At 51.0% G+C, this 23,373-nt stretch overlaps 1 protein-coding gene across 5 annotated transcripts in view; it reads left to right on the forward strand.

Moving 5' to 3' along the window:
- Nucleotides 1–23,373, forward strand: part of NFATC2 (nuclear factor of activated T cells 2) — a 157,673-nt gene that overhangs the window by 29,962 nt on the left and 104,338 nt on the right. For 3 of the 5 annotated variants that reach the window (XM_019458136.2, XM_019458135.2, XM_019458134.2), the window contains exons 2-3: nucleotides 9,170–10,184; nucleotides 14,578–14,749. In XM_019458136.2, the coding sequence (XP_019313681.1) occupies nucleotides 9,170–10,184; nucleotides 14,578–14,749 (1,187 nt within the window). The remainder of the gene's footprint in view (nucleotides 1–9,169; nucleotides 10,185–14,577; nucleotides 14,750–23,373) is intronic. The other 2 variants (XM_019458137.2, XM_019458138.2) reach the window with 1 other exon arrangement.

The raw sequence follows: 23,373 nt of genomic DNA on the forward strand, positions 1-23,373 counted from the left end.
CTTGGCCGTGTGTCCCCGAGGGTGAGCAACAGGCCCGAAAGAGGCTGGAGGAGGAGAGGCCCTGGCAGAGACCACAGTGTGGCCTGACGGTGATTTTAAAATAAATCGTTGACTCAATCCTGGGGCAAATGGAGGGATTGTGGATATTTCAGAAGAAAGGAATTCATGTCCTTGGTTGTCAGTTGCCTCCTGATGGGACCCCTTAGAGCAGCTCCAATTGTTTTAAAAGGAAATTAAAAAAAAAATTATTTAGAGAGACAGAGTGAGTAGGGGTGGGGCAGAGAGAGGGAGAGAGAGAATCCCAAGCAGGCGCCATACTCTCAGTGCGACGTGAGGCTCGAACTCCTGAACTGTGAGATCGTGACCTAAGCTGAGACCAAGAGTCGGGCACTTAACCAACCGAGCCACCCAGGCGCCCCAGAGCAGCTCCCAATTCTTGGGGTACCTCATCTCCCCAGTTGGATACCCCATAACCCCCGTGTTGGGGCTAAGGTATCACCGTCCAAGAAATAGCCCCTTTCATCAGTAGCAGGCTAGAGTCATGGTTATGAAGGAGAGGAGCCAGACTGCCACTTAGAAGCTGTGTGACCTTGGGAACGTGAGTCCCCCTCTCTGAGCCTCACTTCCCCATCGGTAAAGTTGCTTCATAGGGTTCTTGGGAGACCAACATTTATCGCACACACAGCGGTTCTTGGTGTAGGTTAAGTGGTATAGACACGTTAGCTGACACGTTAGACATCGTTTTCGTTACTGCCGGCAGCTCCCTGGGTCACCAACGCTTCTGTGAGGTTTGGTTGATCGGCTCCCGGATGGCCCGGGGGAAAGAGTAAAAGCATAAAACAAGAGGGGGTGTTGGAAGCCTCCTGGACCCCCTCCATGTATTTTCTGAAGGTCAGCAGAAAAAAAGACTCCCAAGTACAGTAAAACCTTGGTTTGCGAGCATAATTTGGCCCGGAAACATGCTTGTAACCCAAAGCACTTGTGTATCAAAGCGAATTTCGAGACCCATTGGCTCACGTGGGATTATGTGACGTTGGGCGTCACGTACGACTCGTATTGCAAGATACTGCTTGTTTATCAGGTTACGGTTTGTTAAAAATGGTTGCTTATCTTGCAGAACACTGGCAGAACAAGTTACTCACAATCCAAGGGTTTACTGCACTGACTAATCCATTTTATTTTCATAAAACATTCTTAACTTTCTTTTTTTTTTTAAATGTTTATTTATGAGGGGAGGGAGGGGCAGAGAGAGAGAGGGGGACCTAGAATCTGAAGCAGGCTCCAGGCTCCCAGCTGTCAGCACAGAGCCCGACGCGGGGCTCGAACCCACGAACCGTGAGATCATGACCTGAGCCAAAGTCGGACACTCAACTGACTGAGCTACCCAGGCGCCCCTTACTTTGTTTTAAGTAGGCCCTACACCCAATGTGGGCTCGAACTTGTGACCCCGAGATCAAGAGTCACGTACTCCACTGAGTGAGCCAGGCTGCCCTTTTCTTTTTCTTTTCCTTTTCTTTTCTTTTCTTTTCTTTTCTTTTCTTTTCTTTTCTTTTCTTTTCTTTTCTTTTCCTTTCCTTTCCTTTCCTTTCCTTTCCTTTCCTTTCCTTTCCTTTCCTTTCCTTTCCTTTCCTCTTCTCTTCTTTCTTAAATGCTTTTGAAGGCATTGGGGGCTAGTGTGTGTCACAGTGGCAAGTTGTAGAATCAGTGAGCGCAGAGAAAGGGCGGGATTCTCATTTAAAAAGTCATTCTTTCCATAATAATAATGATCCACTCAGACCCAGTTTATTGAGTGCTTACTGTGTGTGCTTTGGGCTTCACGTGGATGAGGTGAACTATCAGCTTGGTACTGTCACTGGCTTCACCGTGTGACCCGTGAGGACTCGGGGGTCCCCCTGGTCACAGGGCCCAGGGGCGGGGCAGTGGAGCGGGGGTCCCCCGACCCTGTGCCGAGCGAGGCCCGGATCTCCGCGCAGATGCCTTGCTGAGGTGGGGCCGGAGTGGCGTCCCCAGCACCCTCCTCCTGCAGCCTCCGATGGTGGCCGGAGACCTCCCCCAGCCTTCACGGAGCCTGGATGCTGGGTGAGCCCCCGGGAAGCCAAGGAGGGAGGGCGCTGAGAATTAGGACTTGCAGTGCGATTTACTTGCTGGGGCTGACGGTGGGCAGATGTCTCGTTTCTGAAGCATTTTGGGTTGGAGGGCCTGACTCCCGGATTACTGCTTGCATTGCTCTCTTGGGCCTCTGGTGTGAGCGGGGCACGCACGGGACACCAGCACTGTATGCGGCCGTGGCTCTCAGCTGGGGGGCGGGGGGCAGGTGTTCTGACTGCGGGACGAACTTGGCCACATACCTGGAGATGTTTGTGGTAGTCACAGCTGGGAGCACGGTAGGGATCACCGGCATCTAGTGGTTAGAGGCCAGGCGTGCTGCTAAACACCCCCAGCACCCCCCCCCCGCCTTCCCCCAACAGAAGAAGCCTCTAGCCCTGAATGCCACTAGCTCCGAGGTGAGGAGCCCCGGCCTGGGGATTGACGGTGCTCTCCAGTCTGCCTGGGTTCGAGCGTGGGCCCTCCGGCAAGTCTGCCCCTTGTGTCTCCGTTTCCTCGTCTGTAAAAGGGGAATACCCAGTGCCCGCCTCATAGCGGGTTGTGAGATAGAATAACTAGGCGGAATGTGCTTACCACGGTGCCTGGCAGGGAAGTTCTCAATAAATGTTAGCTGCTTTCCCTGTTGATTATTATTGACTGACGATCCCTGACTGCCTTCAGAAAGCTCACAGCCCCGTAGGGAGACAATTGATAGACTTCATTACACGGTTCTGCAGGTTTTCTGGGAACCCAGAAGAAGAGCTTTCCGATCCAGACTAGGGAATCAGGGAGGGCCTTCAGGAGGAGGTGGCCCAGGTGTAATCTTGATGGGAAAATAATGGTTTGCTAGGAGAAGTGAGGACAGGGGGTCTGGAAGGGAGTTCCAGGCAAGGGGAACAGCAGGTACAAAGGCATAGAGGCACAGAGGACTTTGGGCAGCAGCCTCTGAACCCCCATCACGGCTTCCACCTTCTTCCTCTCTCTCTGAGTATGGATGCCTCAGGGTGGGCTAGGTGACCCATGGCAGGTGAAGGGGTTTTATGTGCTTCGCTGGTGAGGGCATCACATGTAATGAGCGCCATTTTTTCTTGCAGCGCTACGTGGCTTTGAACTAGTCCCAGGTAGAGTCTGTTAGGTGCTCCCGTATCTTTCTCGCAGTTGCCGTTTCCTCCCTGCCCCCCTCCAGCCTTAAAAAAGGTAGGCCTCCTGGGGTTGTGGAAATGTCCTACAGCTTTATTGTGGTTGTGGTTACAAGAGTATATAACATTTGGCAACACTCCTCAAACTCGACATATTCAAAATCTTCATATATACATACTGTCTCCGTAAAAAGGGAGCATTCAGGGGCAGAGAAAGGGTGGGCCTCAGGGTAGAGCCTTTGGCCGGCCACAGTGTCTCGAATCTTGAATTGAGTAACTTTTATTTTTATTGTGTTTTTACCCTACCTTCTATTTATGGAGGTGACACAGATTTTCCATTTGTGGTAGTGGTATAAAGTTTCCTTTTAAAAGAAGAAAAAAATTAAAGTACTGTGTGAGTGAATTTAAATAGAAATATTAAGTAAATAATATTTACTGGTAGTACGTGGATATAGCAAAGATTATGCAAGTGGTTAAGAAAAAAAAAAAAAAAGGATTTTTGGAACCCTTTCTGAGAAAATCTGGTGGCTCTGAGATGAAACTAACTTTGTCCGGTTGCTGTGTGGGCACAGCCGCGACCCCGAGGGGCTGGCTGTGAGGGGGGCAGTTGTGTAAGGAGAAAGAGAGAAGCCCAGCTGCTTAAAGAAACGTGTTCGCCCTGAGCCGTGCGTCTGGGATGCTTGCTGTTAAATACCCAGAAGACTGAGAATGGAACAGGGATAAATTACCTTCACATTCCCTGCTTGCTGTGAAGCTTTCAGAATCTTGAGAGGAAAAAGAAAGACGGAAAAACTCAGCTGCTCGGATTAATTAAAACCAGTGTAAATGCTCTGGATGCTTTTGCTCAGCAAGCCGGCCTTTCTGTTCGGCGCAGCCTGCCAGCGAGGGCGAGTGATGTGTGTTTTCAGGGCCGAGTTTCTGCGACTGTTCGCATCAGCCCTGACGCGGGGTGTTTCTGATGAGATGTGATGCGGCCCTTTCTGATAAGGCCAGAATTTTTGCTAAGAGACGTTTTGTGGCTTGTTTTTGCTGGTTCGCAGGGCAGTGGATTATCAGGATGTCGCGGGACCCGGGCTTGATGTTGCTCTCTTGCTAGAATAAAAATCTGCGCTCCGTTACCTGCCAGGAAGGTGTCCGTGTGTGCGTTGTTGTTGACTGGGCACGTGAGAACCTACAGACGCTAGCTAGAAAAATCCCAGCCAGAAGTGACCAAGGAAACGGATCTGGTTTAGTGCTGTCCTGTTATGAATGGGCAGGTTGAGACCTGGAGTCGGGGTGAGGGTCTCTTCCAAGGTCACTTAGCTGGTTGGTGGCAGCATAGGGCTAGGTTTCAGTTTCCTGCATCTTAAACCAAGGTGTCATTGCCGTGTATCCTACTAGGCCCCATCACCTTTAAAATAAAATAAAAACCTGATTCTTTTGGGAATTGTGTTTCTTTTCTCAGGGTAATACAGGAAACAGAATCTCTTTTGGGCGTGCCTCCCCTGCCTGATGACTTAGTTCCTTTCCCTGGAAGAAGTCCCTGTTACCTATAACTTGCAGAGAGAGGCTGAACACCCAGCAGCTGTGTGTGTGTGTGTGTGTGTGTACATTCTCTTATCCTCTGTTTTTGTACTGTGCATACTGTAGGTACCTTGCTTTTCTTTGACCCTGTGTCTTGTGGTCATTTCATATCAAGGCTGAAAGAACTTTTTAAACCCTTTATATAGCAGCATTGTTTTTTGTTTTAAACGTTTACACTTGCTGTAAACTGTACCTCATAGCAGCTCACAACCTTTTTAAGTTTATTTTTGAGAGAGAGTTTGAGTGCATGAGCAGGTGAGAAGCAGCGAGAGAGAGAGAGAGAGAGAGAGAGAGAGAGAGAGGGACAGAGGGAGAGAATCCCAAGCAGGCTCCACACCGTCAGTGCAGAGCCTGACGTAGGGCTCGGACCCACAAACTGTGAGATCCTGACCTGAGCTGAAATCAGGAGTTGATTGCTTAACTGACTGAGCCACCCAGCTGCCCCTGTTTTTGCTTTTTTAAAGTTTGTTTATTTTGAGAGAGCCAGCGTGAGTGGGGGAGGGGCAGAGAGAGAGGGAGACAGAGGATCCCAAGCAGGCTCTGCGCTGTCAGTACAGAGCCTGATGTGGGGCTCGAACCCACGAACCGTGATATCATGACCTGAGCCAAAACCAAGAGTCAGATGCTTAACCGGCTGAGCCACCCAGGCATCCTCGTATAGCCCATTGTTGGAACAAACTGGAATTCAACCCATCCCCAACTGATGGACGTTAGATTGCTTCCCGTCTTTTGGGATTACCGACAGGGCAGTATTAACTAATCTTCCACACACTTCATTTTGCACATATGAGGGTTTATCATGGAATAAATTTTAAGTTTTATCTATCTTTGGGAGAGAGAGAGCTCGTGCACACACGCGCAAGTGGGGGAAGGGCAGAGAGAGGAGAGGGAGAGAATCCCAAGCAGGCTCCGCACTGTCAGTGTGGAGCCTGATGACGGGCTCGAACCCACGAACCGTGAGATCATGCCCTATGCCAAAGTCAGAGGCTTAATTGAGCCACCCGGTGCCCCTGCAAGATAAATTCTAAAGCTACATTGCTTGGTTCCAAAGATAGGTATGTTGGAATTTTGGTAGATGTTAACGAATTGCCTTCTCTTGAGGTTAGATCTTTCTACCGTTTGGGTTGGATATTAGCATCTTTGAGTAGTAGTTGAAATATTTCACATAGACTTTTCTGAACTCCCCTTCCCCCCCTTTTTTTAAAATTCAGCCAACCCACACATATTTTGGGTGGGGCTGTCCAGGTGCTAGGATACCCTAAGGGGTGAGAGAGCCCTTATGGAATTTCCTGTTGGTAGGGATGGAGCTGGAGGTTGGAAGAGAGGCAGGCAATAAACAACTTCACAATTTCTTAATTGGAATTTCGGGAAGTGTAGGGACAGAACAGAGAAACGTGAGTGGTCTGTGATCTAGCCAAGGAGATCAGGAAGCCTTCCCCAGCACACACGACACTTTAGCTGGAAGGAATGAGCGGCTTTAGTTATGTAGAGAAGGGGCTTGGGTGGGGTGGGGGAGGGGCAGTTGTGGCAGAGGGCACCGCAAGTGCAAAGGTCCTGAGGCAGAAAGAAGGTAGGTGCTTTCTAAGAACAGAAAGACAGTTTGGCTGGAGTCCAAGGGAGAGTAGAGAGAGGTGAGGCTAGAGGTGGCAGGCAGGGCCTGGCCTGGCTGGCCTAGTTGAGATCGTTCATCTTTACCCTAAGACCTGTGAGAAGCCGTTTCGGGGCTCTCACCTGGGTAGGGGGTACCCTCTGGACCCCATGAGATCAGCTCAGCTAAACCAGGCAGCATTTACTCCACGATGGTCCAGAAAGGACACCGAGGAGGCAGAGGATCACCCGTGCAGCTATCTTGGCTCCCCAGGGTAAGGGCCAGGCATCCAACTTGAGGAAGAGGTCCCATTTCTGGCTGCATGAACCTTGGACAGGATTCTTCCATTGTTTGCTCACTCAGCAAATGTTTATGGACAGCCCGTGCTAGGTGTCTGGCACCCAGTGCTGAACCTTGATAGATACGGTTCCCGCACCCGTGGAGCATAGAGTCCAGCACGTGGGTGACTATCTTCTATAAAGGGCCAGATAACATTTTAGGCTTTGTGGGCCATAGAGTGTTTATTGCAACTATCCACGTGGCTATTGTTTTTAAAAATTTTTAATGTTTATTTTTGAGAGAGAGAGGAGCACGAGTGGGGCAGAGAGAGGGAGACACAGAATCCGCAGCCGGCTCCAGGCTGTGAGCTGTCAGCCCAGGGCCAGACGCGGGGCTTGAACTCACAAACCGTGAGATCATGACCTGAGGCCCAAGTCGGATGCTCAACCGACTGAGCCACCCGGGCGCCCCCGTCAACTGCCGCTGTAGTACAAAAACAAGCCACAGACCGTATGTAAACAAACAGGAATGGGTGCTTTCCAATAAAACTTTATTTACAAACACGGTCCGTTTGCCTGCCCCTGATCTATCAGGATGAGACTCCCTAAACAGATAATATCTGATGTGTCAGCTGGCAACGGGTGTTAGGGAAAAGGGGTGGAGAGTGACAGGTGGGGATGGAGGGGGTCTTTCTGATGGGCCAATCTAAGGAAGCGTTGGCTGAACAGACACATGAAGGAATTCAGGGAAGCGGCCATGTGAAGATCTCGGGGGGGGAGGGTTTCCAGCAGAATGAACGGCACTTGAACTTGAAGGCGGGAGATATCTGAAGAAGAGGTCAGCGGGGCCGTTGCTGAGTCAGGCTGGGAAAATGGGCAGGTACGAGTAGTGAGACAGACCGGGGCTCGGGGGCTTCAGATCACATTTGGGAAAGCCTTTAAAGTTTTGCAGGCGGGCACGTCAAGGGGCTACTGCACGGCGAACAGACTGGAGGGGGTGACGACAGAAGGGGGGAGCCCAGGGAGGAGGTGACCGAAGTCCAGGCGAGAGAGGACGGGCCGGCGTCTTAGGCCAGGGGGGTTGTGGTGCAAATGTGGCTTCTGTTTTTTTTTTTTTTTTTTTTAAATTTTTGTTTTTTTTTTTAACGTTTATTTATTTTTGAGACAGAGAGAGACAGAGCATGAACGGGGGAGGGTCAGAGAGAGAGGGAGACACAGAATGTGAAACAGGCTCCAGGCTCTGAGCTGTCAGCACAGAGCCCGACGTGGGGCTCGAACTCACGGACCGCGAGATCATGACCTGAGCCGAAGTCAGACGCTTAACCGACTGAGCCACCCAGGCGCCCCGTGTGGCTTCTGTTTTGACAGTAGGGTCGTTAGGACTCGCTATGGTTTGGGTGTAGGAAGGCGATTTAGAGGGGTCAGGCTGAACCAAGCCCCCACAGGGAGGGGGGAGGGGCCTCTACTGAGAGAAGGAGCCTCTACTGAGAGAAGGAGCTCCCCCAGGGTCAGGGTGCTGGGCGGAACAGCTCCTTCCCTCCCTAAATCCACTCTCCAGAGTCCGTCCTTTGAGGTGGCAGCGGGAACCTTAGACAGAAGGCCGCTACGAAAGAAAAATCCGGTCCTTCCACATCCGCTGCTTTTTTTATGGTTTGGGACACCGTTTAGCCGTGGCTCTGCCTTTTGAGGACCAAGGGGCTGGTCTGTGGGATTTCTCATCCTGCTGACTCTGTGCCTCTGGGTGAATCCCTTCCCCTCCCTGGGCCCCAGTTTCCTCGTCTTTAAAATGGCCCAAGATAAGATGCGACTCAGGGGTCCTGGTTTTAAACGAAGCCACCAGTTACCCTTGAGCGTGAGCGGCTGGGGTCTGAACCCGGAGCTCCTGGGACTCAGAGCCGGTGCAGTCTGCCTGTGCGTCCCGTGGCTGTACCAAACGTGCAAAAATGTTGAAACGAGCCTGCGTCCCTGGTTTTCCGACCGTGGGTCCTGACCCACTGGTGGGCCAGGAAATCTGTTCAGTGACTTGTGACCAGCACTTAAACCAAATAACCCCAGACAAGAGGAAAGGTGAGGGTAAGTACTGTTTTTGCGAAGCTTCGTTTCAGGCTCCAGTAGAGAGGGCGTGAACCGAGTCGTGGAGTAAAAACGCGTTTCTTCCCAGGGTCCCCCTGAGCCAAAAGTTGGGACGTCATTGGCCCGGCGCGTCCTGCCGGGCCTCTGGCTAGGGCAGCGTGGCTTGGATGAGCTGTGCTCTGTGCACCTGCACTGAAATCTTTCCGCTTCCATCTCTGTCTTCAAGGAATCGGGGAGGAAGCGGCCTCACTTTCCTCTGGTGAGGGAAGGAGGTTCCAGCTCGGGGGTTTGGCACGGGCGGCGGGGCGGGGCGGGGTGGGGGGGATTATTAAGGAAACAAAGAAGAAAAACAGGAGCCAAAACCCGATCTGGGATTGTTCTGCCCGGGAGTTCTGTTTTAGAGGCTTAAAAAGACCCCTCCCTCCCCCCCCTTCTCTTTCCAGAAGAACCGAATGCACATAAGGTCGCCAGCCCACCCTCCGGACTCGCATACCCCGATGATGTCCTGGACTATGGCCTCAAGCCATACAGCCCCCTCCCCAGTCTCCCGGGCGAGCCCCCCGGCAGATTCGGAGAGCCGGATAGGGTAGGGCCGCAGAACTTTCTGAGCGCGGCCCAGCCAGCCGGGGCCTCGGGCCTGAGCCCTCGGATCGAGATCACTCCATCTCACGAACTGATGCAGGCAGGGGGCCCCCTCCGCGGGAGAGACGCTGGCCTGCTGGGGGAGCAGCCGGCCCTGGCCGGGGCGGCCGCCAGCCCGCGGTTCACGCTGCCCGTGCCCGGCTTCGAGGGCTACCGCGAGCCGCTTTGCTTGAGCCCGGCTAGCAGCGGCTCCTCTGCCAGCTTCGTTTCCGACACCTTCTCCCCCTACACCTCGCCCTGCGTCTCGCCCAATAACGGCGGGCCCGACGACCTGTGCCCCCAGTTTCAAAACATCCCTGCTCATTATTCCCCCAGAACCTCGCCAATAATGTCACCTCGAACCGGCCTCGCTGAGGACAGCTGCCTGGGCCGCCGCTCGCCCGCGCCCCGTCCGGCCTCCCGCTCCTCGTCGCCTGGCGCCAAGCGGAGGCATTCGTGCGCCGGGGCCCCGGTCGCCCCGCTGCCCGGAGCCTCGCCCCAGCGCTCCCGGAGCCCCTCGCCGCAGCCCCGGGACGACGGCGCCCCCGCCGGCTACCCCGCCGCGGCCGGCTCCGCCGTCCTCATGGACGCCCTGAACAGCCTCGCCGCCGACTCGCCCTGCGGCATCCCGCCCAAGATGTGGAAGACCAGCCCCGAGCCGGCGCCCGTGTCCGCCGCCCCGCCCAAGGCTGGCCTGCCCCGCCACCTGTACCCGGCCGCCGTGGAATTTCTGGGCCCCTGCGAGCAGGAGGAGAGGAGGAACTCGGCCCCCGAGTCCATCCTGCTGATGCCGCCCACGTGGCCCAAGCAGCTGGTGCCCGCCCTTCCCCTCTGCAGGTGAGCGGGGCTCCTAGGGGACCGGTTTCCCCGGGGGGGGGAGGGGTGGGGGGGCGTGGTGCTTTAGCGTCTGGGACAGGCCGCATCCACACCCAGGCCCTCCCGCCTCCTGGCTGCCAGACCTTGGCGGGCGTGGGGGGGGGGGGGTTCAGTTCTCCCAGCTGTGGTTTCTCCGTGGGCCCCCCTAGCTCCCCAGGTGGTCGGGAGCATGCCTGTGATGGCCCCTGGCCGGTTCGCGCATTCGTTCCGGCGGCAGGGTTTTATCAGGCACCTGCTGTGTGCCAGGCGGGCACTGTTGTGGGCGTTGGGGAGACCGTGGTGAACAAAGCGGGCAGAAATTTCTGCCTCCGTGGAGGGGACGTTCTGGGAAGCACAGAGCAAGCCTTTATACGGGGCATTTACCAGCCTCTTCTAAGAGGAATTGGTGGGTTTTCGCATCTGCTGTCCTCGAGGAGCTTGAAATCGTGGGAAGCCGAAGCGCTGCTTGTAGATGGCGGTGTGTAGGCTTTGGGGTCTCCAGGGACCGGGTTTGAGTCCTGGTTCCACCCCTCGGGGGCTGTGTGATCCTGGGCATGTCTGGTGCTGCCCCCCTGCCGTGTCCATGACAGGCATCGCTAGTCGTGCAGGACAGCTTTCTCATCCAGCATCCTTGGGATGCCGTGCCCAAGGCAGACATTGCTAATCAATCAGGATCCCCTTTCTCACTGAGCACCTTACTAAACCTTGGCTCATTCCCTGTGGGTTAGTCCCCACCTCGTTGTTTTTTCGTTCATTTTTTGTTTTTTTGCAAGGTGTGAGGATATATATGAAATTCTTGGCACCAAGCCTGCACAAAGTAAGAGTGAAAAGAAAGGGGCAGCTGCTGTGTTTCAGAGGGGAATCTTCTTATCAGGGAGGCACTTTAGAAAGTACTTTCTCCTGGATGAGCCTTGTCCTAGAAGATTGAGCTCCCACTGGTTGTTAGAGGAATGACAGTGACCGTGATAATCACCAGCATTTGAGGATGCTTGCTATGTGCTAGGCACAACTCTAAGTATCGCCCACGTATCATTTTATTCTCCAGTAAATCTAGTTGGTATTATTTTTATCTTCATTTGGATGCTAAGAAAAATGAGGCGCCCAGAGGTTAGAAGCACATGACGTTCCATGAAAACGAAGCTCAAAATCATCCTGACACTTTGAAAACCATACGGTAATAGGATGAGGACGTTGATTCTTCAGAGCGTTTGCTTTTAGCAAATGGGAAACTGTTTTTTTTTTATGCAAATACTAAATTGAACACCAAAATAGATCATGGTGGAGCTGTTGTGATTGATGAGGTGAGAGTAGTCGAGGGCTCTGTCCCCCGGGCCTTGCTTATCCCACACCAGACCAAACTGGACCACAGGGGCCTTCCAGTCTGGCCCTTCTTCCCGAGCGGTTCTGAGAACACCGGTGCCATCACAGGTCGATAGGTGTCCCTTAGAAAAGGAGATTCTGAGTTTAACAGAGTTAAACGGATATCTTTATGCAGGGGCCACTCCCAGCTGCGGACAGAACGTGCAGTAATCTCAAAGGCCGTTTGGCCACGGGGCTCTGAGTTCTGTGACCAAAGTCGTATGGAGCCACCATAGGAAATGCTGATCAGGGCCAGCGCCTGCTGCAGGTCGAGAAGCCTGGGCTTGGTGAGGCGAGCGGACGTGGCCACGGTCACCCAGCTAGTCAGTGACAGAGTTGGAAACTTAGAATCTTAAATTCTTGACTCCTTATTCTTTCTGCTACAGACCAGTCTGTGAAACGTGGTTTACTTAATGGTTGAGATTGGGGAGGAACATGAATATAAAATATGATTGTGCTGCATTTGTCTGAGACTTTATAAAGACTTTATCGTTTGTCCTTCCTTCTCTACTCTTGGTCCAAACGATACTGACCACTTTAGTCCCTACGAGGGCCAATTTGTGCCAGCTGATGAGATATTTGTGACAGTTTTCTGTAAGGTCAAGAAGATAGGACGTTCAGGGAAGTCTCATGATAACATTTGTCTCCGGGTGTGTGGGGCTGAGGGCTGGAATTCAAATGCAGAATTTCACATTGGCTCTGATGGTCTAATTCTTAAGATCGTATTGTAGTCGTCAAAGACTTGTTCCGGAACCAAACAAAATTTGAAGTTGATACTCGGAGATAGCCCACTGGGTCTTCTCCTCCCTGAGTATTTTTGATACTTCAAAAGATATTAGAACAGGGGTGAAGTGACATTTTTATGAGCCTTATTTTGCAAATTAAAAAAAATTAACTCGCACGATGAAAGTGTGAGTGTGTAAGACACATGGCACCTTGGCTGCAGGCAGAAGCTAGAAGGCATGTTGAGACTGAAACTGAGGTGGATGCTCTAAGACTTCAGGGCAAGGGGGGGCTTCGGGAGGTGATCTAGTTGCAAAGAAGAGATGGAGATTTGCTTGCATTGTGATGACATAATTTGAAGTTGGACTGCATGTTCGAGTTGGACTCCAGCACTGGTGGTTTATGGGGTCCCACTGCATTGCCCTTGGTACTGCTGTGATGGAGGAGGAATGAAATTGGTTTCGTTGCAAATGCTTCCCTAAGTCCAGTTGATAAGGGTAGCTTTTAGAAGCTCCGGGCCTAGTGGAAAAGAATATCCTGATTGGATTAATGATTGGCGCCACATGTACAAAATCAGGACATAGTGACACAAATCCATGCTTTTGCAACTTTGAAGCGACTTTGAATATGCGGGGCTTCTTTGGAATAAGACTGCTCACTCACTTATTCTTTCATTGAGCCATCCAGCCATCTACCCACCCACCCACTTGACTACTGACCGAGAACCGATCAAATATCGAGTATTGTTCCAGAGCCATTCTATAAGTGAGATATTTGCTTGGCCCTATGTTAAATAAATCAGTAAGATAAGAAGTAGCATATCTCTAGTGGCATGGAGACGTGCATGGAGCCCTGGACTGAGAGTCAAGAGACATAAGTTGGAGCCTTGTAATCTTGGGAAAATATCTGTGTTCCCTAAGACTCTGAAGGAGTGGTCTAGGTAGATCATTAAGACCTCAGCCAAGTCTTTAATTACATGATTCTAACCACGTGTCAAGTACCTGTTGGGTGTGCTGGGAAGGGTTAAGATTCTATAAGAAAATGAAACTTAATGGCTGTCATTACAACTTCAGATGTAAAGGCCTATACATCTAATACTATAACCACAAGTAAATTAGAGTATAGGAGATAAGTTTGAAATATGGAGTGTATATACAGGGAAACATGATTATAGCTTGATATTTATTGAGTAGTTATTGTGCTAAGCTCTTCATGTGATCTCCGTAGCTCCATTTCACAATGGAGGAAACTTAAGGCCCATGGAAACTTAATAGAGGCATCTGCTCAAAGTAGCTAGAGGTGGAGGTTGGACTTAAACACGGGTGGGTAACTCCAGTCATGTTCTTGACTTCTCCTCTTCCTTTAAACTTAGGGGTCCGGGTGGTTTGACTCATCCATACCAAAATCAGACACTTCTCTATGGTTAGATGTTCTTTACTGGTCCTGAGAGCCAATGGCTGTGACTAGAAATGGTCTCTCCTTAAATGCAGCTTTTAATCGAGAGCATCAGACTTGGAAATAAGAACTGAAACAACTCTCAGGTGCCATCTGGTCCATTTGATATGTTATTTTAAGACACTGGAGATAAAAGAGGTGAGGTTACTTGCTTAAGGTCACATTGCACATCTGTGACACACATGGGCTCCTGATTTCCACTTCAGGTAATTTCTCCCACGCTTACTCCTTTGGAAAGGGAGAACATTCTGGATAAGGGGTGATTTTTAGAGGAAGGAGATGGTACTCCTCAAAATTCCCAGAGGAAAAGGAGTGGTAACATTTAGAAATATGCTAGAACTCACATGTAATGAAATTAGCTTCACAAACTGACATGTCAGTCACACTGTTTTCATCAAAGGTAGAAGAGAAAACAAAGACAAAGATCTCTCACTTGAGTAGAATCCTACCTATCCTGTCTGAGAAATATGTGCTTTCCAACAGCCAGTACTTTACTTCTGTTCCCTCTGACATGATTTTTCAGAAAAGGGACCATTTACGTTTATTGTACAGGTCGACTGGTTCTTTTTTTTTTTTTTTTTTTTAATTTTAATGTTTATTTATTTTTGAGATAGAGAGAGACAGAGCATGAATGGGGGAGGGTCAAAGAGAGAGGGAGACACAGAATCTGAAGCAGGCTCCAGGCTCTGAGCTATCAGCACAGAGCCTGACGTGGGGCTCAGACTCACAGACCGTGAGATCATGACCTGAGCCGAAGTCGGACGCTCAACCGACTGACCCCCCAGGTCGACTGGTTCTGATTTCTCGTACACACGACTGATTCTGTTTCCTCCTTCAGTATTCCAGTGACCGCATCCCTCCCTCCGCTTGAGTGGCCACTCTCCCACCAGTCGGGGTCCTATGAGCTGCGGATTGAGGTGCAGCCCAAGCCACATCACCGGGCCCACTATGAGACAGAAGGCAGCCGAGGGGCTGTCAAAGCTCCAACTGGTGGCCACCCTGTCGTTCAGGTATGGACTTGAATTCTTTTCCTTTTTGTGTCCTTCATTTCTATTAAGTGAGCTGTTTTCGCTCAGCCACTGCCTATTATTTGTTGGGTTGTGGTATGTGTCTCGGCCTCCTACTCGTCTAACAGATGGGAAATTTGAGATGGAATTAGTAGGATCAGAAACTAGTCCAGCTACTCAGAGACCAGAGAAGAAAGTCTTCCTGAGCTGAATAAGGATAGAAATGATATTCTTAAGTTATTTCTTCTCTTCTCTTTCTGATTGAAAAATTGCTAGAGTTTTGCAGGGGTTTGTGTGTTGACAGAAGGTTTCAGAAGCCGTTATTTTGTGTTTAAATTTCAGAGGAGAGTCCACTGAGGAAAATCCATATACTCTTGTGAAGTATAGAAAAATAGGGGAAAATTAAAATTAAACGTAACAGAAATACTATCAGCATTTCGACCTATTTCTTGTTGCCTTTTTTTCTGTTCGCAAACATGGCAATGTCTATTCATATACATTTAAATGTTTGATGTTATAATAACTGGTTTTCTGATTTTTAAAATATTATACCATGAGCATTTCCTCCAGTTTTTTCTTTTTAATCATTATCTTTTATGTCTGTGGCTTTTGGTTTAACCTCAGTTTTTCTTTCAGTCGAAATAAGTAGAGAAGTGTGCATTTTTCTGCAAAATAATTCAAGTTGAAATTATCTTTCTTAGTTGTGTAATCTGTTCAACCAGGGAGTGCTGATTGGTGCCCACCAACCAACTCAATTAAGCAGAACCTTCAATACGTATAAATTTAACTTTTATTTGTATTTGCCTTAAGGTGGATGTATTCTACAATAAGAATCTGATGTAGTATGCATGAGAGCCTCTAGAGAGGTTGTGAAAAAGGCAGATTCCTAAGCATCCCCTGAAACTACTTAATGAGACATTGAATAACATGAGTAGAGCCGAGACCAGCAGACAAACAAAAATCCAAAATCTCTGAAATCTCCATAGGTGCTTTGGGTGTATACACCTGGTTAAGGACTTTTGTGATAATAATAGGAACTTCCACGTCCTGGCAGTTGCTTTTTCTGGAGTTGCCATCACAGCTATTTTGCCATTTGTGTTTATTCATTGCTTCTTTTCCTTGACCGTGAGCCACACCTTCCTTTCTCTTTGCGTGTTTAGTAATTGTTGACTCTATTCTAATATTGTGATGATGATATATTTACTGGACAGAGAGACTCTGGATTTTTTTATCTTCCTTTAAAGGCGATGCAGCAGCTGACTGGCCACGTTATACTTGTGTAGACTTGATTTTACATTTTGTTATGGCGGATCTGTGGAAAGTCCAAGGTGTTTGCCATACTGTGTCAATAACCTTTTTGGGTGCTTGGCAGACGTGACTCCATGCCGGTGGTGTGGAAGCTGTCCTCAGGCAGGGAGCTGGAGGGGACATGGGCTCCTGTGTTTCCTTTCCCTTGGTGGCCACAGTCTTAGGCTGCCTGCTGTCCAGTGCCTGAAAGTTGTTGACTTCTAGATGTTTGTCCCGACTTATAGTTGTTTACGGTGGGAGGGCTGGTCTGGCACCATTCGCTCTGGCATGCATGAAAATTGTTTTCTGGGAAGGGAAGTCTTCGTGTCATTATCGGTCTAGGCTTATCTATTCTAGGACGGGGCTTCCTGGCTCAGAGGGTGGTGTTACTCTGTGTGTTGGAGTCAAAGTGCGTCTGTGTTGTTTAGCAATGGCAGGGCAGATTAGAAGAGGGGGACCGTATGAGGAGGCTACGACTGCAAAGCCAGGCTAGGAGACTCAACTGAGAAAGAAGCCAGACTTGAGATCGGTCCCCAATTTACTTCTTTGTTCAGTCAACCCGTTCGGCAAGTGGATTCATTCCCTCTGCAAGTATGTGTTGAGCACCGACTTTTTGCCATCTACCGTGCTTGCTACGAAAATACAGTGAAGGATAAAAAAGAAGCTATGAGCTCTTTCTTCCTGGAGCTCACGGTCTAGGAGCCAGAGTCGTCGGCTAAATCGTCACACACAAATGGTAGAAGTACACACAATGGCAAGTCGCACACAGGAAACGAGCGTGAGGCTCTGGGCGTGTAAAATGCAGGAGCCAGTGGAAACGAGGGGAAAACACATGCTAAGATTTCCCTCAGGCTGGGGCTGAGGAGGGGGGGGGGTGGGAGCGGCAGGTGCAGGTGCCTGGAGGCAGAAGGAAGTAGAGGGAATCACGTTAGAGGAGCAAAGGAGGCCAAATATAACTGGAGCATGAAGGACCAGAAGGAAGGGGAGGGAGGGAGGGAGGCAGGGGCCAGAGTGTGCAGGGCCTGGGGTAGCCAGCGGGGAGAGTTTGGCTTTATCCTGAGACGTGAAAAGCAGGAAGGAAGCGTGATCTGACTTGGGGCTTTGACGAGACCCGGCCGGATCGCCCTGTGGGAGGAGGAGCTGCGATCAGGAGAAAAGTTAGCAGGCTCTGTCCGGGGTCTCTGTCCTCCCGGGGCTGGGTGGTATCTTCATGGCCCGATCACTCAACAAACACTGGTTGAGCACCTCTGTGTACCGGGCACGGTTCTAGGCTCTGGGCTGGGTGTGTACAAAACAGCGAGAAATTCTCAGCCTCGTGAGCTTAGGGTTGCGCAGAATGATCATAATAGTTACTGTGCAGCGTGCATTTACTGTGTATCAGACCCTGTTCCAATGCCGTGTGTGTTAATTTATTTAATCCTTAAAGGAGCCCTAAAAGCAGGTTGCAGTTAGGTCAAGGAGATGTCAAGGAACTTGTTCAAGGTCAGAGCTGTCGAATGGGCCTGGGATTTGGACCCACGGGCCTGGCTGTCTCTGTGTTACAACGTTCCTGATTTTTCACGTCTCTCTTCAGACCATCTTCCCCCGACTCCACACTCTTACCAGGCAGAGAAAGCCTGGGGGGAAAAACGCCCACACCTCCTGCCTGTCAATTTTATGTGCTGTCCCCGCACCGCCTTTTTGGGGCCCAAATTGTGATTTCTCAGGGAGATTCTAATTGGCCTGGTTGGGAAGGCCCACTGGCCCAGTTGGCTTGGCCAGAGAGGTTGGACCACGTGCGGTGGGCTAAGCTCTGCTTACCCATTCGTTTAAGGCTGGGGCCGTGGAACGTTCCAGAGAAGGGAACGGGCTGGATGTGCAATTCGAAAGACCTCTGCTGAGCTGTGTTGAAGTTCATGCCCCTCTTCTGACAGCCCCCAAGGAGCCATCCCTCTTCTCGCTCATAACTTTGAAAACCCAGTGCATGACTTCAAGGTTTGCGGCCACATTCTCTAAAGATACCAAGTGGAGTCTTTTTTTTTTTTTTTTTTTAATTATTTGAATAGATTGTGTTCTCTTCAAAATGCAATGTGCTAACCACTGATTTTTAGCGTAGTAAGTCGGTTTTTAAAAACCTTTGAAAACTGGAGAGGGGACTTGGGACAAGTGCTCTTACCCTGTAGGTAGGAATGAAAACCCCTTTCGAAATTAGGAGGGTTGCCCTTTCGTTCCCAGAAGAGCAGCGTAGCCCTGTTTTGTACTTTGCCTAGATGCTTCTGCTGGTTTCTCTCTTGATCTGTCTCTTATCTCTACATCTGTTTCTATTTCTGCACTATACCACGGCTCCTTTCCCCCCTCAATGATTGGTCCCCACCCTCCTCTTTTTTATTTACTGCACCATAAAACTTCACTTTTTTTGCACGCCTAGTGGTTTTATGCTCCTCTTTATAAGAAAATAAAATGAGTACAAGACCCCTTCACTTCTTTACATATAAAATTTAAAATCTTAAGCATATGCCCTGTTTGGCGTCGTGTTTTTTCTTCCCCCCTCTCGAATGTCACCTGGTCTTGGAAGGAAGTCTGTTCTAAACCTTAAATGCTTTCAGATCTCCTGACTCCTTCATTTGGCAGCTATTTTCTTGAGGACCTGCTGTGTGCCAGGCACTGCGCTAAGTGCTGATAATATCATGATGGGCGGGATGAATACAGTTTCTGCCCTGATGGAGCTCTGGGGGCACCGGAGGTGCAGAGTAGACCAGAATGGCTTGGCCTGACCGTTGCTGAGCTGTGAGTGGCTCAGGGAGGCAGATGAGGGCAATCTGGAATGACACCTGGACCCTAGGGCAAGACATGCTGAGCGGTGGGGGAGCCCATCTGTTGGATTTACAACATAAATTTACAACTTACAACTTCAACCAAAGCAGCCATGCCAAGAGAATACTTCTGTCTGCTGTAGAAGGGAGTCTTGCTGAGGATGTGACTTACCACCTGTGACCTAGAGCAGGTGACAGAGCCGGCGAATGAGGAATGATGCCCTTCTTCTCTCTGTTTCTTGGTCTCTCTGGGTAGTGGTGGGTGAGTGTTCCTGGCATAAGGTACGGTGTGTGCAAAGGTCCTGAGGCAGGGAGGAACTTGGTGTGTCTGAGGGGCTAACGGAGGGCCAGTGCCACTTGAGTTTAGCTTGGGGGCTGATGGGTTGGCGGGGCCACACTGTGCAGGACTCATAAGCCAAGGTGCGGAGCTTGGGTTTTATTCCAGGGGAAGGGAGTAACGAATTTTAAGTGCGGGAGGAAGGTGATGCTGATTTACTGTTTGTAGGGTCCTTCCGGCCTCTTTCTCGGGTGTGGGTTAGAAGGGGTAAGGAAGGGAGCAGGGGGATGAATTTGATGGGCTACGGTGGTCCCAGACGAAGACGGAGGTGCTGGGGACAAGGCAGCAGTGGGAGGGGCGGGGAGGGGAGGGATTCTACGGTGTCACCTTCAGGACTCCGTTCTGGCCTAGATGTGGGAGGCGAAGGGGCCCCTGGGTACAGGATGCTGTCCTATGTCATGTCGGAAGACTTGGGGGAGGAATCATTTTCTTAGGAGAAGACAGCAGAGCGTGCACCTCATCTCGAGGAGGCAGCCGCTAGTCAGCCCCCGCTGGGTGTACCATGTGGGACCGTGGGTCCAGCATTGCCAGGGTTTATAGGTTCTTTTCGGGAGAAGCTCAGACTCTGAATTTTCATGTGAAGCTTCTGGTTGTTAAGTTTTGGCTGCAAAAATCAAACCTTGTGTGAGATTCGGCTCAGGGCAGATGTCCTCTGGGGCAAATGAGGCCCTGAGCTGCTTCAAGGTTTATCAAATAGACAGGGAGATAAGCGGGAGGCTATATTTGTACAATTTCTAAGAATTGTCTGGTTAGGGAAGGGGGTAGTGTTCGCAGCCAGGCTCACGTTGTTTCCTTTATAAAGCTTTCAACCCCTTTGAAATTGAACAAGCTTATGGCGCTTTCTGAGGAACCAGGGAATCTCCATTCTGTGGCCTGACTTTTGACCCGCAAGGATCGGATGAGGAAGGGAACCACCTGACTCACCTTGAAAGAGCCCCGTGCCCATTGGCAGAATCCAGCTATCGTTTCCTCGTTCTGTTTCAGGGCAGGATGCCGGGGTCCTTTGGTGGACAAAACTTCCGTGCACAGGCTGCTGTGCAAAGTTGGGCTTTCCAGCGTTTACACAGCTCTGCAGCTTGTGGGATCTAATCACACCCCGGTCGATAGTGGCCTGTATAATGCCATTGCCATGGAATCCTGTCCCGGCCTGCTTCCGGACCCTTTCGCCATATTTCTGCATGGAAGAGGACACTTTGTCGTATTCCTTATCCATCCTTGTGCTGGGCTTTCAAAACATGTTATTCTTCCCACTCCCTGGGACTTGTTTTCAGCTAAAAGAATAATTGGAAAGGCATCCTTTCAGTTAGAAAGTAAGCAAAATGAGAGTGTTTAACCTGGGTACACATCTCCAAAGACCATTCTTTCAAACAGATGTTCAGACATATGGGAAAAACATGGGTGGTTCCTTTAGGAGAAAGCCCTTACCGATGCAGAAACCCAATCTCTGTTTCACGAGGGGGAACCCCGACCAGCTTCGAGCTCCGCGGGGTGGGGAGCAGAGGCCAGGGGCGCACCTGTTCAGGTTACCCCTCCCCTCGCCTCCATCCGGAGGAGGCCAGCCAGGTCTCCAAGCTTTCATCTGTTGCGAGGCTGTGCTTTTCATCCCGTTGGATTTTAGCCTTTCGACTCTCCACGACTCACTTTGAATTATGTCTCAGAAAGGGCAGAAAGAAGCCAGGTGGAGTTTTCTCCTTACGGGGCGAAGCTGCCGTCGTCACAGTGAGCAGTCTCCTTTGGCAAGTGGCTGTGCACGTGGGCTTCTAGGCGGATAACCCAATTTTGTGCTTGGTGAGCACCCCCCCCCCCAGTCCCCTCCACTTTTAAGATAAGAAACAGGAAGCCGGTCTTACAGATGCTAATTTGTCTAGAAGCTACTGTGTTTGGTCCTCCGGAGGGTTCAGTCTGGCCTTCCTGGAGAGGGAAAGGAAAGCCAGGTGGCTCGAGCTTCTGAGGCAGAGAGACCCTAGAGGTTCCTTTACTCATTCATCCGTTTGTTTGAAATATTTACCAAGCACCTTCCATGTGCTAGGCACCGTTCCAGGCGCTGGGAATGTGGCTGTGAACAAAACAGAAATTCCTGCCCCCGTGGAGCTGACGTTCTGGCTGCGGGGAGATAAACAATAAATCTACTAAGTAGGAAAGTTAAATAGTATGTTGGAAGGTGATAAGTACCATGGGAAAATGACCAGGCCAAGGGGAATTGGGATATTGGGAGGGGTCAGATCGGCCTTCGTGAGAAGTGGCATCCGAGCAAAGGACGAGAGAAAGGAGGAAAAGGCAGGTGCAGGGGGGCTGGGGGGGTGAGTGCTCCCGGCTGAGGGGCCATCTGGGCCCAGCGTGCATGGGCTGGGGACGCAGAGGACTTTCATTCTGGGTGAGGTGGGAGCTGGGAGGGACGGGGTGTGACTTTGGTTTTCTGGGCATCTCTGTGGCTGCTGCGTGGGTGAGAACTGATGACGGGCCCGCGGAAGAAGCGGGAGGAGGGGATGGGTGCTGCCGCGGTCCAGGTGAGAAGGGAGTGTGGCTGGGCCAGGGTTCGGGGCGGAGGGCACCAGAAGGGTTGGATTCTGGGTGTATCTTGAAAGCCGGGCTAACTGGTTTACTTGAGAGATTGGCTGTGGTCGGGAAGCACGGGTGTGGTTGTAGTCTTGGGAAAGGCCTGAGTCCCCAGGGCTGAGCCACCCTGCCCGTCCCCGCGGAGACTTCGCCTCCCTTCAGAGGGAAGACGGCCTGACCCAGCCTTGTAAAGAGGGGGATGGGCAGGGTGGGGACGCTGACGCCAGCTTTTAGAGGGGCCACCCTTACCAGCTTCTCTTTGGCCCTGCTAGTCTCTCGACGGTAACACTGGCCATTAATTTAAAAACCCCGAAGAGCGCGGTCCAAACCCAGTGCGTCTGTGGAGCAGATGTGGCCTCCTGTGTGTGACCTCGAGTGGGCAGGGAGGCTTTGTGGAGGACCGGAGACCGGAGCTGGCCTCCAGGGCTGAGCCGGGCGGAGGAGAGCGGGTGTCTAGGGCAGGGCGGTGTCCCGGTGTGGGTGATGAGCAGGTGTGAGGCTGGATCATACCGGGCTCGCAGAGTCCACATCAGAAGGTAAACTGTCACAGGTCAGTGAGACCTGGCCCCCAGAGTTAGGGAGAAAACAGACAGCTTCCAGAATCTTGGAGACACAGTCGTTCCAAAGAGAGTGATTAAGTCAGAGGCTTGCCCTATGTCTGGCAACCAGTGGGAACACATAGAGCAAACTTGATTTGTCCCACAGACGACTTTTTGGGTCCCTCCTACAGGCCGGGCACTATGATGTAACGAGAGCTGCACTTACAGAGCACTTACTGTATACTTTCCTTAGAGTGACCTACTTAGTCTTTGCAGTTACAACTCTCGTTTTACAGGCAAGGGAACTGGGGCACAGGTTAAACAACCTGCCTGATGTCACCCAGCTGGTGAGCGGCGGCGTTGATTTGGACAGAGGAGGCCCGAAGCCGGAGCCTCCATTTAACCGCCTGCCTCTCGGAAGAAGAAAAAGCAGGTGGCTTAGAGCAAGGCAGTCCTAGCGTTCGTTGGCTTTGGGACTCCGGGTAACTGGCTGGGTGGCCTTTTCTTCAGTTGTAAAGGGGTGAAGACCTGTGTCTTTCCGACTGTTTGGCTGCGTCCTGAGTCGTCAGGATGCTCAACAGGAGCGTCCAGCGTGATCCTTGGCACAGAGCGGGCATTTGATCTGTTCTTTGGTTGAGTAACGTCGCGATTGGATCTGGGATCTTTTGAGCTGTGCTGGCCGAAGATTGGATGCTGGTGCCTGTTCAGGCCTTCTCTGGCTGAGTTAGCCGAACCTGAGACTCATCTAGGGTGCTGTGAGCCCTCTGAGGGTCGTTTACTGCTACGTTGTTCGTTACATGTATGATCTTCATTCTTGCAAACACAGACTGGGGTGGGGCTGTAATTCCCACAGTAGAGGTGGATAGGGAGGCACGGGAGAAGTTGACCGACATCATTCGGCTAAAGGCAACGAGTATGTTGCCCTGACCTTGGCTTTTAGCTTCTGGGTTCGAATCTTTCCACTTACCGATTCATTCATCCGTCACCTGCTCCCAGCCGGCCCTGCACGACGCCCCAGCACAGAGCACCGCAGCTGGGGTTAATGCCAGGGGAAAATGGGACGGGGCTGAGCAAAGGCTCCTCATAGCAGCTCTGGGCGGCCGGTGCCCGGCTGGG

Source organism: Panthera pardus, unplaced genomic scaffold, assembly GCF_024362965.1.
Source record: "Panthera pardus isolate Hobbes unplaced genomic scaffold, ASM2436296v1 HiC_scaffold_25, whole genome shotgun sequence".
NCBI classification, from domain to species: Eukaryota; Metazoa; Chordata; class Mammalia; order Carnivora; family Felidae; genus Panthera; species Panthera pardus.